This window comes from Cetorhinus maximus, chromosome 8, assembly GCF_964194155.1.
Source record: "Cetorhinus maximus chromosome 8, sCetMax3.hap1.1, whole genome shotgun sequence".
NCBI classification, from domain to species: Eukaryota; Metazoa; Chordata; class Chondrichthyes; order Lamniformes; family Cetorhinidae; genus Cetorhinus; species Cetorhinus maximus.
The window spans coordinates 6,469,094-6,487,534 of record NC_135886.1 but is presented as its reverse complement, the minus strand read 5'-3'; the positions used below and the strand labels follow the sequence as shown (position 1 = coordinate 6,487,534).

Here is an 18,441-nt window from a genome sequence, read left to right as displayed (position 1 = left end):
ACTCTTCTTTGTCTAACCTACTCGTTACCTCCTCAAAGAATTCTAACAGATTTGTCAGGCATGACCTCCCTTGATGAAACCATGCTGACTTTGCCCTATTTTATCATGCACTTCCAAGTATTCTGAAATCTCATCCTTAATAATGGACTCTAAAATCTTACCAACGACCGAGGTCAGGCTAATCGGCCTGTAATTTCCCATCTTTTGCCTCACTCCCTTCTTAAAGAGCGGGGTTACATTAGTGATTTTCAGGTCCTCTGGGACCCTCCCCGACTCCAGTGATTCTGAAAGATCACCACTAACGCCTCCACTATCTCTTCAGCTATCTCCTTCAGAACTCTGGGGTGTAATCTATTTGGTCCAGGTGATTTATCCACCTTCAGACCTTTCAGCGTTCCGAGCACCTTCTCCTTGGTAATGGCTACCATACTCACCTCTGCCCCCCGACTCTCTTGAACTTTGGGAATGTCACTCGTGTCTTCCACTGTGAAGACTGACGCAAAGTACCTATTCAGTTCCTCCGTCATTTATTTGTTCTCCACTACTACCTCTCCAGCGTCATTTTCCAGCAGCCCAATGTCCACTTTTGCCTCTCTCTTACCCTTTATATATCTAAAAAAACTCTTGCAATCTTCTTTTATATTACTGGCTAGTTTGCCCTCATATTTAATCTTCTCCCTCCTTATTTCTTTTTTAGTTGTCCTCTGTTGGTCTTTGTAGGCTTCCCAATCCCCTGGTTTCCCACTGCTCTTTGCCGCATTGTATGCTTTCTCTTTAGCTTTTATGCTGTCCCTAACTTCCCTTGTCAGCCATGGCTGCCTCGTCCTCCCTTTAGTATGCTTCTTCTTCCAAGGGATGAATTTTTGCTGTGTCTCCCAAACTACTCCCAGAAACTCCTGCCATTGCTGTTCCACTGTCTTTCCTGCTAGGCTCATCTCCCAGTCAATTCTGGCCAGCTCCTCCCTCATGCCTCTGTAGTTGCCTTTATTCAATTGTAATACTGTTACATCTGATTCCAGCTTTTTCCTCTCAAATTGCAGGGTAAATTCTATCATATTATGGTCACTTCCTCCTAAGGGTTCCTTCACCTTAAGCTCCCTTATCAAATCTGCCTCATTACACATCACTAAATCTAGAATTGCCTGTTCCCTAGTGGGCTCCACCACAAGCTGCTCCAAAAAGCCATCTCGTAGACATTCCACAAATTCCTTTTCTTGGGATCCACTACCAACCTGATTTTCCCAGTCTACCTGCATATTGAAATCCCCCATGATCACTGTAACCTTGCCTTTCTTACACGCCTTTTCTATCTCTGGGTGTATCTTGTGCCCCACATCCTGACTACTGTTCGGAGGCCTGTACATAACTCCCATTATGGTTTTTTAACCTTTGCGGTTCCTCAACTCTACCCACACAGATTCTACATCATCTGACCCTACGTCATTTCTTGCTATCGATTTAATTTCATTTCTTACTAACAAAGCAACCCCACCCCCACTGCCAACCTGCCTATCTTTTCGATAGGATGTATATCCTTGGATATTTAGCTCCCAGTCCTGATCCCCTTGCAGCCATGTCTCTGTGATGCCCACCATATCATACCTCCCAATTTCAATCTGCGCCACAAGCTCATTTACCTTATTTCGTATACTGCGCGCATTCAGATACAACACCTTCAGTCCTGTATTTCCCGTCCCCTTTCTCATTGTCGTCCCTTTATCTGATGTGCTTGAAGTTAGATTCCTAGCCCTTTCCAAACACTCTGTCCTATTTTGTGTTCTGGGGACTTGAATAGCCTCTCCTGGGCTCTCCTTTCTTTTCAGTTTTTTCATAATTTTCCATGAAGTTGAATCCACACCCCCCTCCCCCCCCACACGCTAACCTGCTGCTTTGTTTCCCATTAGTCATACTTCTTGGAGTTTTACCCTTTCCTCCCCCCCACTTTCTAGTTTAAAGTCCTGTTGACTGCACCCTGTATTGCGGGAAGCCCTCTGTGCCCCAACGCAGCTCAGTTACTGAAGAAGGACTCCCCCACACATCCCCTCTTACTCTATACTATTACAAACTGACCCATTCTACAAGGAAACAACTTGGCATTGCTATGAGCATTGCTGTCAATGTTCGTAGGGTCTCAATCGCAGGATGTCCCAAGTGCTTCACTGCAAATAAAGTATTTTTGAAGAGTAGTGAGTGTTTTAATGAAGGGGAATGTGCGGTAGCCAATTTGTGCACAGCAAGCTCCCATAAACATCAGTGAGATTAATGACCAGGTAACACATCTTGGGTGATGACGTTAGGGCAGAATTTTCCCTTTCTCTTCAAACAGTGCCGTGGGATCTTTCACGTCCACCTGAATGGGCCTCAGATTAACGTCTCAACTGAAATATGGCACCTAAGACAGTTCAACTCTTTCTCAGAATCAGCCTTAACAGTGTGCTCAAGTCTGTCGGGCATGAACCCACAACCTTCTGACGCTAAGATGAGGCTGCTAGCTACTCAGCTAAGGTGGACACAAAGCAACCACCTATCCACAGATATACGTACGCTCAATCGACCAGTTGCAAACTTATATCCCTCAATCATCACAACCAAAAACAGAGCAACTAACAAAGAATGTCACAGCTCTTAGTGGAATTGCAGCTTGCATAAAATGGCTGCCATATTTGCCTATCCAGTAGCAATCACTGCACTTCAAAGTTAATTATCATTCATGGACCACTTTGTAATGATATAGAAAGGTGTACTAAGGAGCTGTATAAATACAAGGCTTTGTGCTTTTCATACAAAAGAAAAAACTTCCATTCATAGGCAGCAGCACATTGACAGAGCTATTTATGTCAGACAATGAAAACATTTGGTATCCATGGCAGAACAGGGCAGTCTCCTCAAAAACATCACACCCAGAGATAAACAAGGTACCGCCAATACCTCTCTACAGCGATAAAGCAAAAGTCATGAATAAAAACGATCACACCCATTACAAATAGCACGGATTAGATGCTGAAGATAAAATAGTTATTGCATTGAGTGATTGTGTACCTTGCACCCAGCTAGAACACAAGGACGTCCTCGTAAACCTGCAGGTCTCATTGTTCAACATGGTGCTATATTTATTTACTGTCAGTCAGTCATAGTTCTGTTGCTAGCATTCTTGCCTCCGAGCCAGAGTATCGCGGGTTCAAGTCCCCAATCCAGGACTTAAGCACAAAAGTCAAGGCTGACAATTCCAGTGCAGTACTGTCAGAGGCGCTGTCTTTCAGATGAGACGTTATATCAAGGCACCATCTGATATCTCAGGTGGATGCAAGCAATCCCATGGCACTATCTTGAAGAGCAGAGGAGTTACCGCTGGTGTCCTGGTCAATATTTATCTTTAACCAACATCACCAAAAAAAGCAGTTTATCTGGCCATTATCAGATTGCTGTCTGAGGGAGCTTGCCGTGGGTAAATTGGCTGCCACGCTTTCTACATTACAACAATGACTGAACTTCGAGAGTTTGGCTTGCAGAGTGTTCTGAGACATTCAGTGGTCGTGAAAGGCATTGCACCTTCAACAACCTCCTTACTGCTGAACCTGCCACATCCATCAGCTGAACTCCCATCACACTGCACTAACCCTATTGCTGCATTGTTCACTAACAATAACACGTGCCAGAAATGCTCAGCAGGTCCAGGCAGCGTCCGTGGAGAGGAACAGAGTCACTGTTTCAGGTGGATGATCTCTCATCAGAACTGAAGAACGGTAAAAATGTAAGTTTTTTTTTAAAAAAAGGCAGTGGAAGGGGTGGGGGGGTGGGAGGGGACAGGACAAACAAAAGGGAAGGGTCTGTGAAAGGGTGGAGGGTGAGGGGAGATTGAATAACAAAAGATTTCATGATGCAACAGCCAAATAGAAAAGAAACAAAGGTTGTGTCCAAAATGAGGCACAGCAACAAGCCAAGACTAACCCAGCAAGAAACAAACATCCAGAGCAAAATGAAGGTGGTCTACAGTTGTTAAAACCTGTCTTCATCTTGGTCTGTGTTTTTTTCCCCTTTTATCCCTTCGTGTTGCATTCAGATGGTTGCTAGGCAGTCATTCACGCCTCTGATTTTCTCCACAGATGCTGTCTGACCTACCGTGTATTTCCAGCATTTTTTTTTGTGTTGTTTTTATTTCAGACTTCCAGCATTCACAGTATTTTGCTTCTATATTAGACTGTTCCATTATTCATAAAGAGCCAGGAACTAATTGTTATGTGAACACACACCCCAGGGCACCATAGTCACTGTCGCACTGCAGTCATGTGCCGAGTAACAATGTCTCAGTCTGTCAGTCTACCAGCCACATGGAGGGCAGGAAGTGACACACTCAATAAAGCTTGTAGCATTTTGAGTCTAAAGTGTGATTACTTCTAACCTATAGGAGCCAGGAGACATAACACCTTTAAAATCTGTGTCCAATTTCAACAAAAGGTTCAATTTAACACTGTCGGATTGTCTAAAGCCTAACCCTTTTGTGCAAAGATGCCCATGTATCTCATGGAGAGGCTCATAGACCATTTACAGCACAGGAGGAGGCCATTCAGCCCATCGTGTCCACACCGGTCAACAAAGATCTGACGACATTAATCCTATTTTCCAGCGCTTGGCCCAAAGCCCTGGAGGCTAGGGCAACGCAAGCGAATGCCTAAATACTTCTTATCGAGCTGATCGTCACTGAACGCAGCATCCAATAAGTCATCGCAAGAAACAGAGGAACGTTCTGTATTTTACAGATTCAGCATTCCAACGGAGTAGACAGCGTATTATATAGATTTGGATTCCAATAGAGAGGACTGCATATTCTTTAAGTTCGCCATCTTTTCTGGAGGGTGAATGCGCTCTCTACAGGCTCTACGGAGGCTATGGTGAGTTTTGCATGATCAAGGGCCTCCACAGGATGCGCTCTATGGGATTAGGGCGCCTGGATTGAAGAACACCTGATTCTCCAGGCTCACTGGCTCCTCGGTGGGGAACCAATGTCTTCTCTATGGGTGGAATTTTACAGCCCCTCAGGCTGGCGGGATTTTCCAGTCCCGCTGAAGTCAACGGGCCTCTGAATGGCTCGCCTCATTTTCCAACCGCGATGGGGTCATAAAACTCCGCCCTAATTTTTCAGGAATAGCCGGATCCTAGGCCGCCCTCTCTCTCTCTTACCCAATATCTTGCTGATGCTGGAGTTGTGCATGTCAGGGTAAGTTTGAAGGATCTTCCTTCGTTCGTCCTTTGCCCACACCATGAATGCATTCATTGGTCGTTTGATGTGCTCGTGGTTGCTACCACCTCTGGACTCGTAGCCTTTCGACCCCGAGAGAGTCAGGTTTCCTGAAGCGGGCAAACAAATGGAATGAATCAGAACACCATAGGGATTTTATTGAGCTGGAACGGAACACACATGCATGGGATTGGGAGATAAAAATAAGGAGTAGGGAATAAGGAATAAGCTCGAAAAACTAACTAGCACAGGGTGGACATCGTACAAAATCAGTGAAGTGTCAGGAGCAGCCATTTTATTTAGCACTCTGCACCTAGCGGCAAATTAAAATGGCCGCCCATACTCGCCTCACTGATTCCCATCGATGGGAAGCAGTATTGTGCTACACACCTTCAGAATCATTGCTGCTATTAAAATCTTCATTCCCACTTGCTGTTTTCCCGTCGTCTTGTTTCGCGAGTGGCGACTCTGTTACTCTTGAATCCTGAAAGGCACAAGGAGGAAGGCTGTGGAGTTAGAGTCAATGGTTTAAGGAGACGATGGTAATTTCACTGGACTAGTGAACCAGAGGCGTGAGGCAGCACTTTCCCCCTGTTTTGGGGTGGTTGGGGGGGGGTGAGTTGTGCAGGGGCGGGCGTGAGCAGGTGGGTTCCTGATCGGCGCCCCCCACCCCACCCCAGTCGGGGGCGCGTCGCCATTTTACGTGGACGGGCCAATTAAGGCCTGCCCAGCGTGACGTCCCGCCCGAAGTGCTGTGTGCTCCCTGTGCGGGTGGGTGGGATTCCCTGAGCAGGTCTGTGTGCTCTTTTGCACATGCGCGTGGTAGAGTGCACAGATCTCCCTGAGGCAAAGTGCTGCCTCAGGGAGATCGGTTGAAGGTTTAAAAATTTATTAAAGGTAAGAAAAATTTGTCCTGACATGTCTCCTCATGTGACACTGTAACATGAGCTGGGACACGTCCATTATTTTTATTTAAAAATTTTCCGAAACATTTTAAATCCCTCATGAAACCTCATCCCGCCTGTGGATGAGGTTTCATGCTTTTTCTGAAGGCCGCCTGGGCTCTTTGCCTGCCCGGCAACCTTAAGGTTGGACGGGCAGGACCACTAATTATTTTAATGACTTTTTTAATGGCCTTAATAGGCCGTTGACAGGTCAGTGGGTGCTCAGCTGACTTGGCTGCGCGCCCGCTGAACTGAAAATCTAAATGACGCGGGGTGATGTCGGGATGCGCGCCTGATATCACCCTGCGTCATTTTACTCGTTGGCGAGCGTGCCCCCACCCCCACTCGCCGGCCGGAAAATGCTGCCCCTAGACCAAACCTACAAAATTCTGAAGGAGCTCGATAGTGTAGATGCTGAGAGGTTGTTTCCACTGGTAGGAAATCTAACACACGTTGGGGCACAGCCTCAGGATAAGGGTCCAATCATTTAGGACTGAGATGAGGAGAAATTACTTCACTTCGCGGGCTGTGAATCTTTGGAATTCTCTTCTCCAGAGGGTTGTGGATGCTCCAAACGTTGAATCCATTTAAGCCTGGGACAGACAGATTTTTGGTGTCTCAGGGAATTAAGGAACATGGGGAGCAAGTGGGGAAAATGGAGTTGAAGCCCAAGATCAGCCATGATCATATTAAGTGGCGGAGCAGGCTCGACAGGCCATACAGTCTACTCCCGCTCCTATTTCGTGTTCTTGTGCTCTGGGGAATGGGTTCAAATCCCATCACAGCAGCTGATGGAATTTAATTTCAATTAATAAATCTGGAATTAAAGCTAACTTTAGTGATGGCGACCATGACAACTGTCACCGATTGTCGTAAAAACCTATCTGGTTCACTAATGTCCTTTAGGGAAGGAAATATGCCATCCTTACCTGGTCTGGCCTACATGTGACTCCAGACCTCACAGCAATGTGGTTGACTCTTAACTGTCCTCTGAAATGGCCTAACAAGACACTCAGTTCAAGAGCAATTAGGGATGGGCAACAAATGCTGGCCTTGCTAGCGACGCCCACATCCCACGAAAGAATTAAAAAAAGGAATAGCTAACAGGAAATTATGGCAGGAAGAAAGTGAGGCACACAGACAAAACAACAATAATAAGGTCAACAGCACCACAATGCACAGCAGAATCCCTCAGGCAAAAGTACTGCTCGGTTTAAGGTTGGGAATAGGACGCAGGCCTCCCTATTAGCTTAGTTTCCCTTTGCTTTAACCATTATTTTTTTAAAACAGATAAATTTTACAATATGATATACTTATAGAAATTGAATCCCTATATTCTGAAAGAGTTTCAGTTGCGTTTCTTTTTTATTTATTTTGTATTCATTTACGGGATGTGGGCATCGCTGGCTAGACCGGCGCTTATTGCCCATCCCTAATTGCCCTTGAGAAGGTGGTGGTGAGCTGCTTTCTTCAACCACTGCAGTCCCTGTGGTGTAGGTACACCCACAGGGCTGTTAGGGAGGGAGTTCCAGTATTTTGACCCAGCGACAGTGAAGGAACGGCCGATATATTTCCAAGTCAGGATGGTGAGTGGCTTGGAGAGGAACTTCCAGATGGTGGTGTTTACATGTGTCTGCTGCCCTTGGCCTTCTAGATGGTAGTGGTCATGGGTTTGGAAGGTGCTGCCTACGGCGGAGCCTTGGTGAATTCCTGCAGTGCATCTTGTAGATGGTACACACTGCTGTCACTGTTTGTCAGTGGTGGGGGGAGTGAATGTTTGTGGATGGGGTGCCAATCAAACCGGCTGCTTTGTCCTGGATGGTGTCAAGCTTCTTGAGTGTTGTGGGAGCTGCACTCATCCAGGTAAATGGAGAGTGTATTCCATCTCACTCCTGACTTATACTTGTAGATGGTGGACAGGCTTTGGGGAGTCAGGAGGTGAGTTACTTGTCGCAGGATTCCTACCTGCTCTTGTAGCCACAGTATTTATATGGCTAGTCCAGTTCAGTTTCTGTTCAATGGTAACCCCCAGGATGTTGATAGTGGGGGATCCAGTGATGGTAATGCCATTGAACATCAAGGGGCAATGGTTATATTCTCTCTTGTTGGAGATGGTCATTGCCTGGCACTTGTGTGGCACGAATGTTACTTGCCACTTGTCAGCCCAAGCCTGGATATTGTCCAGGTCTTGTTGCATTTGACCTGGACTGCTTCAGTATCTGAGGAGTTGCGAATGGTGCTGAACATTGTGCAATCATCAGCGAATATCCCCACTTCTGACCTTATGATGGAAAGAAGGTCATTGATGAAGCAGCTGAAGATTGTTGGGCTTGGGGACATGACACTGAAGAAATCCTGCAGTGATATCCTGGAACTGAGATAATTGACCTCCAAAAACCACAATCATTTTCCTTTGTGCTAGGTATGACTCCAAACAGTGGAGAGTTTCCCCCCCCCCCCGATTCCCATTGACCCCAGTTTTGCTAGGGCTCCTTGATGCCACACTCGGTCAAATGCTGCCTTGATGTCAAGGTCACACTCACCTATAAAGTAGCTTAACAATACGCTTTTGTCTTATAACTTATTGAACTGGCTCTTGCCTACAGAACATTTGAGGTTTTCATTCCCCTGCTGTTACCACACTGTCGGTGAGAGGGAATGAGTCCCAGAGGTCAGCGAACATGATGCATCCAGTGTGAGGAAAGGCTGAACGTCTGGGGGATAGGGGCCTGGGGCAGGAGGAGTTAGCCAGTAACAAATAAACTGCACAGAAACCTGCATCTGGGTCCCTGGGCCAGGGTTTTTCAGAAGGTGGAGCTTCCTTCCCCAGCATTAATTGGCTGGAGGCGGGACTTCAGCCCCTCACTTGGGAGGGAGTCCCACATAAGAGAGCTGAAAACCAATTTGATTGGCCAGCAGTGCGCTAGTCCCACCGGCGCCAGAAACTGCAGTGGGCAGGACAGGGACTGCAAGCAGTTCCCAGAGTATAAGTCCCGGGAGTCCAGAGCCAGGTAAGTTTTGGGGGTCTCAAGGCGGGGTGGGGAGGTGAGGGCTAGGAGGGGAAGGGTAGAGGAAGGGTAGGAAGGTGCTGTTGGAGAGACCAGGCTGTTCATGGAGGCAAACCCCCATCTTCCCGCCCTGAGGCCTGAGCAGGGTCACTTTTCAGGTTGCTCCCAGCCGAATTCCTCCCGCCATCCTGAAAATTGAGCTGGAGCTGGAAACAGCCCTTAAGTGGTCATTAACTGGCCGCTTAAGGGCCTCAAATGGAGTAAGGGCGGCCTGGCCAGCCTAGGTCCTGTCCATCCCACAGTAAAATTTTGCCGAGAGGGCAGGGCAGGCGGGGGCCCAGCGGGCAGGGGGGGGCCCGGAGGGCAGGCGGGGGCCCGGAGGGCAGGCGGGGGCCCGGAGGGCAGGCGGGGGCCCGGAGGGCAGGCGGGGGCCCGGAGGGCAGGCGGGGGCCCGGAGGGCAGGCGGGGGCCCGGAGGGCAGGCGGGGGCCCGGAGGGCAGGCGGGAGCCCAGCGGGGAGGCTATGTGAAGAATTTTATCCCACGCCTGCAAACCTGCGGGTGGGCAAACGTAAAATTCTGCCCCTGCAAATGAGTGCCATTGAGGTAGCAAAGCCAAGATAAGAGCACACACCCAACCACAGAATAAAGCCTGCTGCTCAGAGAGTAGCAGCGACCCAGTTACACGGCATCTCACGCTGAGACCTATTTGACCCTGAGCTCAGCTTCCCATTACATAACCACTCGATCACCAAGACAGCAGACTTCCATCTCCGTAATACCACCCGTCTCCGACAATGATTCAGTCTATACGCTGCTGAAACAATCATCCCTTCCCTAGTTACCTCTAGGCTTGACCCGCTCCAATGACATCCCAGCCTCCAACCGTAAACTTGAGCTCATCCAAAACGCTGCTTCCTGTATCCAAACTCGCAGCAAATCCCATTCAACCAACGCCCGTGTGTTCACTGATCTACATCGGTTCCCAATCTGACAATACCTCGTTTGAAAAATTCTCCCCCTTGATTTTCAATCCCACTGTGGCCTCGTCGTTCCTTATCTCTGTCATTTCTCCCGGCCCTATATGTGCCCTCCTCGATCTCTGGGCTCTTGAGCGTCCCTGATTTTCATCGCTCCACCGTTGGCAGCCATGGTGGTCTTCAGCTGCCTAGGCCCTAAGCTCTGGAATTCCCTCCCTAAACCATTCAGCCTTCCTTCCTCAATTTCCTGCACTATGCGTGGAGTTTAATGCCCTCCCCTGTGGTGAGTTTGATGGCAGGGAGTTGTGGGTGGGAAGCCTACAGCCTTCCTGCCTCCCACCCAATCAGTTCCAATTAAGGCGAGTAATGCCCACTGGTATTAACCCAGCGTGAGGCCGTGGTCTTACCATGCGGGGAGTACAACAACCAACCCCGTGAGGAGCTGCTTGTGGGCTCCTTGGGCAACTGGGGGGTGATGGAGGTGGGGGGGGGGGGGGGGGGCAAGTGTGTGGGGGTCCCTTGTTTAAAGGCACTCGGTGCCTGATAGAGACACCCAGTGTCAGGAAGCTGGGGTGGGGGGGCGAGCTAAAAGCCACGCCCCCGCCCTTGCTGCCAAAACCCCTCCCCCCCTTCTCTGAGACTCCCACCCTGTGATTGCCCCTCCCACCCTGTGATTGCCCCTCCCACCCTGTGATTGCCCCTCCCACCCTGTGATTGCCCCTCCCACCATCATTCACTTGTGGCCTGTGATCCAGCGCTGATCTTAGGCTTCAAGTAGGTGTTGCACCGGTAGCAGCCTCCACATCCCCAGTGGCACAGCTGTACAATAGGGCCACTGGCGTCTGTTGGCTGTCAGCTTGCGGTGGGCAGGGTTACCAGCCCAGGGTCCCTGATCCTGGGGAAGGTCTGCTGCTGTCCAGTTAAGTGCCCAAGTGGCACTTTATTTGACGGGTCTTCTCTAAAGGAGAGAATGCAAACCCAGCCACCTCCATTAATTACCTCCCATTAACTCTCCTTTCACAGATGCTGAGTATTTCCAGTAATTTTGTCTTTTATTTTAGATTTCCAGCATCTGAAGTGTGTTGCGTCGATATTAATGCTTTAAAACCTACCTCTTTTGTCACCTGTTGTATTATCCCATGAGGCTCAATGTCTATTTTTGGTTTACCTTGAATCACCTTGGGCCATTTTAACTTGTTAAAGCCCTGATATAATTGCAAGCTGTAGTAGTAGTAGGTGTGAGCGGGAGGAGAATGGGGTAAAATCAATGAGGGTGTAGAGTTTAACTGGATATACTACATGAAGAATCAAGAGTAAGGCTCGATGGAATAAAGCTTTTTCCAGAATTGGTCAGGCAAATTGAACTCTCCTCCTCTGCCTAACACTGACCTTGTCCTTCCTGCTATTGTTTACAGCTGGAATTTCCATCGCTCGGCTCTTCCCAAGAAAGATCTGCTTTGGACTCTGCATGGCCTTTCCAATGGCATCCTGCTCAACCGGATAACCTGGGAAAGACAAAACAATCCAAACGTGGAGTCAGAGAGACAATTCACAGCCAAACTCTTCATTCCATGAACTCAAATTAAACCCAACAGAAGAGGTACCAAATGGCCTCAGTCCTCCCACAGCAGCTGCAGAGACAGAGATTTCCAGATATCAATTGAAAGATTGATTTCAGCCAAGGCGAAGGGAGGATGTTCTTGGTGTGTGATATACCTGATCATTACTCAATGAGACCCACAGAATGTGCAAGTGTACGGACGGTTGTGGAGGACAGGATCGGGTTCAGCTGCAGCACTCTCTTGTGTAGGCTCACACGAAGAAAATGAGCACTTAGCCAACAAACTAACGGGCTTCTTGGCTCCTGTAGATCTGTACCTCAATCAGAGGCAGGTCTTAAAGGGGATATCGGAAAGGGTTGAGGGGAATTGGAATGGGACTGAAAGCGTCAGAGAAGGAGACAGTTGTCAGGATTTGGCAGTGCACTGGCTATGTTACTGAACTAATCATCCACAGGCCTGGAATTATAAACCGGAGAATGACTGTTCAAATCTCACCGTGGCAGTTTGAGAATTCGAATTCAGTTTATAATAAAAATCTGGAAATAAAGAGTTAGTACCAAGAAACGTGACCACAAAGCTGTGGACTATCATAAAAACCTAACCAGTTCACTAATGTCCTTTAGAGAGTGAAGAAAACCCACTGTCATTCACCAATCTGGTCAATATGTGACTCCAGACCCACATCAACAATGGTTGACTCTTAACTGCTTCTGAAGACTCCTAATAAAACCACTGGAGTTCTGTCAAAATCACTACCCTGGTTCAAAGAGGCAACCCCACTTCCAGTTTCTAAAGGCAAGGGGGTTGATAGGCACTAAGTGCTGGACTTGCCAGCAATGCCCAGATCCCAAGAATTCTATTTTTGTTTTCAAAACTGAAAACATTACAATAATTTAGAAGGACCTGAAAGAACAGATCCACTTTTGCTCATCATCAGAAATAATAGCAATGGAAATATTTCTCCCCTGTGGTGCCGACTACATGAGTAATATTTTACATTGAGTCTTTCAGCAAAGGTAGGGCAAGGTTCAAAATGAGCTGAGAGGGTAGGAATGGTTCAAATCTGCGGAAGAATTTTGGAAGATTACATTAGAAGACAGGGTCTTGTTTATAAGGATAAGGGATTGGCAGATGGATGTTGCACTTAGGGAGGTGCTGGGTCTCTTCAGCAGCAAGGCCAGCATTTATTGCCCATTCCTTGATGCCTTTGAGAGGGTGGTGGTGATCCACCTTCTTGAACCTCTGCAGCCTGTGTGGTGAAGGTATAGCTGCAGTGTCGTCAGGGACTTCCAGGATTGAACCCAGCGACGATAATGGGAGACATATCCAAATTGAGATGGTATGTGACTTGGAAGGGGAACTTGGAGGCAATGGTGTTACCATACATCTGCTGCCCTTGCACTTTTGGGAAATGGAGCGCGTGTGTTCGGGAGGTGCTGTCAAAGAAGTCTTGATGAGTTCCAGCAGTTGCAGTATGACCAATCAATATGCAAGCTCCAGTTCACTTTAACTGCAAAGATGTAGGCAAAGCATCAAGGCCTACAGGGCAGGTTTAAAAGAGGATAAGGGAAGACAAGGTAAAGCAGGAAGCAATGACTGAAGATTGTCGGAGCATTCAGAGACTGAAGGAAGCAAAGCAAACCCAATCTTTTGAGGTTCTGGGAAAGAATGAGCTAGAGCAGGAGGGAGGGTAATGAGCCTCGATCTCATCACAGTCAGAATGTCTAGAACAATGTACTCACAGCTGAGGAAGAATAAGGAAAAGCAATTCTGAAATAGTGACCATAGTAACATTAATAAAATAGAAAGGGTCTGAAAAATGAGTGTAGAAGGACAGAGGTTGGAATGGATGAGAGAGAAAAGAGAAGCAATATCAATCAGAAAACAAGCTTTTACCTTGAACTTTGGCAAAAGCTTAGTGGGTTAAAAGGGCCTCCTCATGGCAGCCATATTTAAGTCTTTGATATAGTGACTTATGCTTTATAGAGAGTTAAAAGTGATGAAGGATAAATAGTCAGGAAAGGAAACCAAACATTTTGGAGGCAACAGTATAGGATTTCCACTTGAGATCAGAGAGACAGTAACGTCAGTGAGAACAAATCCATATAACAGAACCAAAAGTGAAATTGCATTCAACAGTCCGTGTCTTATAAACATTTTACCCAATCTCATTCAAAGGTCTCCAAAGCATGTAAAAACACTTGGCATTGCCTTAGGGGTGGTGGTGGCGAAGGGGGGAAGGGAAGAGAGAGACAAAAATAAGAGAGAGAGAGAAAAGTAAGAGAGAGAGAGAGAAAGAGAGAGAGAGAGAGAGAGAAAAAGAGAGAGAGAGAGAAGTTATTTACATACAAATAAAAACAGAAAATGCTGGAAAAAGTCAGCATGGTCTTGCAGCATCTGTGGAGAGAGAAACAGTCAGTGTTTCGAGTTTCTTCAGAGCTAAAGAGAAGTAAAAATGTGATGGATTTCATACTGTTTAAGAGAGGGTGAAGCAAGATAGGTCAGGGATTGGAGGGAGCTAAGGAGAGATTGACAAAGATGTCATGGATGTAAGACAAAGGGAGTGTTAATGTTAGTGTTAAAGACTAAAGAAGGTGCTGATAGTGGCATCAAGGTAAGTTAGAAGAATGTGTTAATAGCAGAACAAGGGTCGGCACTCTGTGAAAGCGCAACATAGACACAAGTGTCAGGTGGCCCTGAGGGGTTGGGGAAAAAGGATTTAAAAAGTGAATAAATAAATAATTTTTTAAAAAATGGATTAAAAAAGGGGTAAAGATGGGGGAGTGTGTTCATGGCCTGAAATTGTTGAACTCAGTGTTAAGTCCGGAAGGCTACAAGTGCCTAATCGGAATCCGGTTTGCGTTGGGCTTCACTGGAACATTGCAGCAGGTTAAGGATGGACATGTGGGCATGAGAGCAGGGTGGTGTGTTGAAATGACAAGCGACAGGAAGATCTGGGTCATGCTTGCCGACTGAGTGAAGGTGTTCCACAAAGTGGTCATCCAGTCTGCGTTTAGTCTCCCCAATGTAGAGGAGACCGCATTGGGAGCAGTGAATGCAGTAGACTGCTTGCACTGCCTTCAATTTGAAGTGCTGCTTCACCTGAGAGGAGTGTTTGGGGCCTTGGACGGTGAGGAGGGAGGAGGTAAAGGGGCAGGTGTTGCACCTTCTGTGTTTGTAAGGGAAGGTTCCATGGGAAGAGGATGAGGAGTTAGGGGTGATGGAGGAGCAGGCCAGGGAGTTACGAAGGGAACAGTTGCTATGGAATGCTGACAGAGGTGGTGAGGGGAAGATGTATTTGGTGGTGGCATCATGCTGGAATTGGCAGAAATGGTGGAGGATGATCCTTTGCATACAGAGGCTGTTGAGGTGAAAAGTGAGGAGAAGGGGGTCCCCATCATGGTTCTGGAAGGGAGGGGAAGGGGTGAGGGCAGAGGAGCGGGAGATGGGTTGGACACAGTTTAGGGCCCTGTCAACCACAATGGAGGGAACCCTTGGTTAAGGAAAAAGGAAGACAAGTCAGAAGCATCATTTTGGAAGGTGGCAGCATCTGAACAGATGCGATGGAGGCAAAGGGACTGGGAGAATGGAATGGAGTGTGAGGAGCTGTAGTCGAGGTAGCTGTGGGAGTCGATTATTAATGCACACTATCCCAGCCTTTTACACGCACAAGCAAGCCTCTCAACACCCCTCTTCCAATTCCAAGACCATATATCCTACCGCTGACTAGCCAACATGGTTAACCAGCCTGGGTTGAACACAGAAAGCAAGTGCACAGATGTAGCAAAACTTTCCACCCATGGGAAGCAGGAAACTGTGCCTGCGCCTCTCCCTTCCATGGTGCCTCAGGAATTGCCATCTTCTCATCTTATGCGTGGAATAACTCAATGCAGTTGAAACACAAGGTCACATGTTGAAACATTAACACTGAGCCCTGCAGTTACAGCAGTCCCTTGGATCCCTACATCCCACCACAATAACATGGATCAATATTTCTCAGTGGGTTTCAGCCTAAAGTGGGAGAGTCAGCAGCTCGACATACTAATGCTTTAACCCAAAACTGTTCAGAAGAATATACTGGCCCTGGACGGAGTGCAGTGTAGATTTACTAGAATGTTACTTGGACCCCAAAGGTTATGCTATGAGAAAAGCTTAAACAAACTAGTGTTTTATCCCCTGGAGTAAAGAAGGTTATGGGGTGATTTAATCAACATTTTCAAGATATTAAGGTGAACAGGTAGGGCGGATAGAGGGAAACTATTTCTGCTGGTTGGGGAGTCTAGAGCCAGGAGGCATAGTCAAAAGGTGGGAACCAGACCTTTCAGGAGTGAAATTAGGAAATATTTCTTCACACAAAGGGTGGTGAAAGTTTGGAACTCTCTTCTGAAAACAGCAATTGATGCTAGATCAATTATTAATTTGAAATCTGAGATTGATAGACCTTTGTTAACCAAAGGTATTTTAAAAAATGGGGCAAAGTGGGCATATGGAGTTAGATCAGCCATGATCTCACCAAATGGTTGAACAGGCTTGAGGGGCTAAATGGCTAATATTCCTACATTCCAAAAAAGCACAGTATTTAAACGAGTAACACATCTGTTCAAATAGCAGAATTTGCAACACATTTAAGTGCCAGTGCAATATCATCATTTCCAGGCTAGAACTTTCCTTTGAATTACTTGAGAAATCCAGACGAAAGACTCAGGCTCTAGTTGAAAAGATTAGAAGAGGAGGAGGAGGGAAGAGTTCAGGACAGGCTTCGCTCACACTAAGCTTGCACAATGACTGAATAGTGCGCACTATATGGCATCACTGCCTTCATCCTTCATCCTTTTTCCTTCCCAATGCTTGCAGAAAGGACACTGCTGTCTTCTGTGTTCCTGCTTCACACACAATTCCCTCCACCTACCCATTCAGTTTGGCTTTGTAAAGCTAGTACTGCTGTTACTATCCCATTTCCAATGGTCTCAGATTTTTCACCCGCCCCTGGTGCCCTTGTTGGGAAATTCTCCTAGGTCTGAGCAGTACAGTAGGTCAAACAAAGCCCTTTGACTCGCTGTTGGGGGAGCGTGCTACAATCCTAATACATCAACAAAATAAACAACAGTACAGGTGTGCTATCCAATTGGCTTTACAAACAAGATTAAAACGTAAAAATGAACAGTTACTGACCCCAGTGATTCCTCCAGAAAACTTCTTTACTTATCATTTCTATTGAAGAAAGGCAGTTGAAAAGGAGAGTTAGTACCCCATTGAACACAGAGACATGAGCTAATCCCCACCCAACATATCACCGCATCAGTCATGTACAAAGCCACAGCTATCTATTGCCACATGTGTTGGGCACAATGATGGTCACTTGGGATATTACTGTGGGATACTTTAAAGCAGGCTTATGCTTGTGTGTGTATGTTTCTGTGTGTGTGACAAATTTAATGAAACTGCAGACAGTCAGACTGTAAGGTTTGAATCATCAGAAGGTTAAGTGTTAAAAAACAGGCATTTGAAACGTTAATGGATGAGCTAAGTGAGATGCAGTGTGAATTTAATTTGTATTTTTAGATAAGTGGAGAGGTTGCTGGCTTTTCAAAGGGAAATGATAAGATGTTTACAACTGGCAAGATAAATCAGGCAAAGTTATTACATTTATTTTTCCCAAAAGTGCTGTCCAGGATGACAACATGAAAGATTTTTATATTCTGGGAAAAGACAGTTCCAAAGACAGGTGGAAACAATGGGATTTACAGATCAAAAGGGGGAAAATATATTTAAAGAAAGAATGAAAGCTGTGTGGGGAGTGGCCATGTGAGATCTTGAAAGGTGCACTGTGAGAAACAGACTTGTGGAAAAAGCCTCCAGCCAACCTGGAGAAGTTTGCTGTTCCAATATCCAAGGTTGTGTTAAAACCTCTGGAGTTCCATTGTCGAGTGAGAGGGAGAGAAAAACTGTGAAATACCTCCCTGTGGGTGCTTGTGGTAATATCGCTGGATGTTTTATGGATTAGGAATCTAGTTGGACTGTTGCCTGTGTAACTGTAGTCTTGTGTATTTAACTTTTTTTGTTAATAGATGTTTTAACTTAACCTTTAAAATCTCTCAAGGTGGTGTTGGACTCGTTATTTCTGACTTCAGTGCACAAACCTTCTCGTAATAAATACGAATTGCAAAAATCATTGCGATAGTGTGGCCAAGTATCCCTTTGGGATTTGGAAGCCTGGCAAGTGTCACCTGCCATATCATAACACTTGTACACACAATTTTACATCTGTTCTTAACGCGGTTAAAGCTAGCCACATGGCCTTAGCTTAATTTGGAGTAAATTATTCAAACATAGAATATCTACGAACAGGTTTAAAGAAACAGCTTATGGGCTGAATTCCCCGGTCGGCGAGCGGGGGCAGGGCCCATTCGCCGACGCATAAACTGAAGAGTGACAACATTGGGCGTGTGTCCCGACATCACCGCGCGACATTTAGATCTTCGGTTCGGCGGGCACGCAGCCGACTCGGCTGCACGCCCGCCAAACTGTCAAAGGCCTATTAAGGCCATTTAAATAGTAATTAATTCAATTGGCTGAGCTTAAGGCTGGCGGGCGGGGGGGCAGGCGAAGAGCCCAGGCGGCCTTCATGAAACCTCATCCACTGGCGGGTTGATGTTTCATGAAGCGTTTTAAAAGTCAATAAAAATGTTAAAAATAATTCTTTCACACGTCCC

At 46.6% G+C, this 18,441-nt stretch overlaps 1 protein-coding gene across 4 annotated transcripts in view; it reads right to left on the bottom strand.

Moving 5' to 3' along the window:
- The window catches only part of LOC144683402 (transcription factor SOX-13-like), a 186,878-nt gene that overhangs the window by 14,730 nt on the left and 153,707 nt on the right, over positions 1–18,441 (bottom strand). For 3 of the 4 annotated variants that reach the window (XM_078546383.1, XM_078546384.1, XM_078546385.1), the window contains 4 exons: positions 16,901–16,939; positions 11,556–11,671; positions 5,627–5,720; positions 5,179–5,346 (listed from right to left, as the gene is read on the bottom strand). In XM_078546383.1, the coding sequence (XP_078402509.1) occupies positions 5,179–5,346; positions 5,627–5,720; positions 11,556–11,671; positions 16,901–16,939 (417 nt within the window). The remainder of the gene's footprint in view (positions 1–5,178; positions 5,347–5,626; positions 5,721–11,555; positions 11,672–16,900; positions 16,940–18,441) is intronic. The other variant, XM_078546381.1, reaches the window with a different exon arrangement.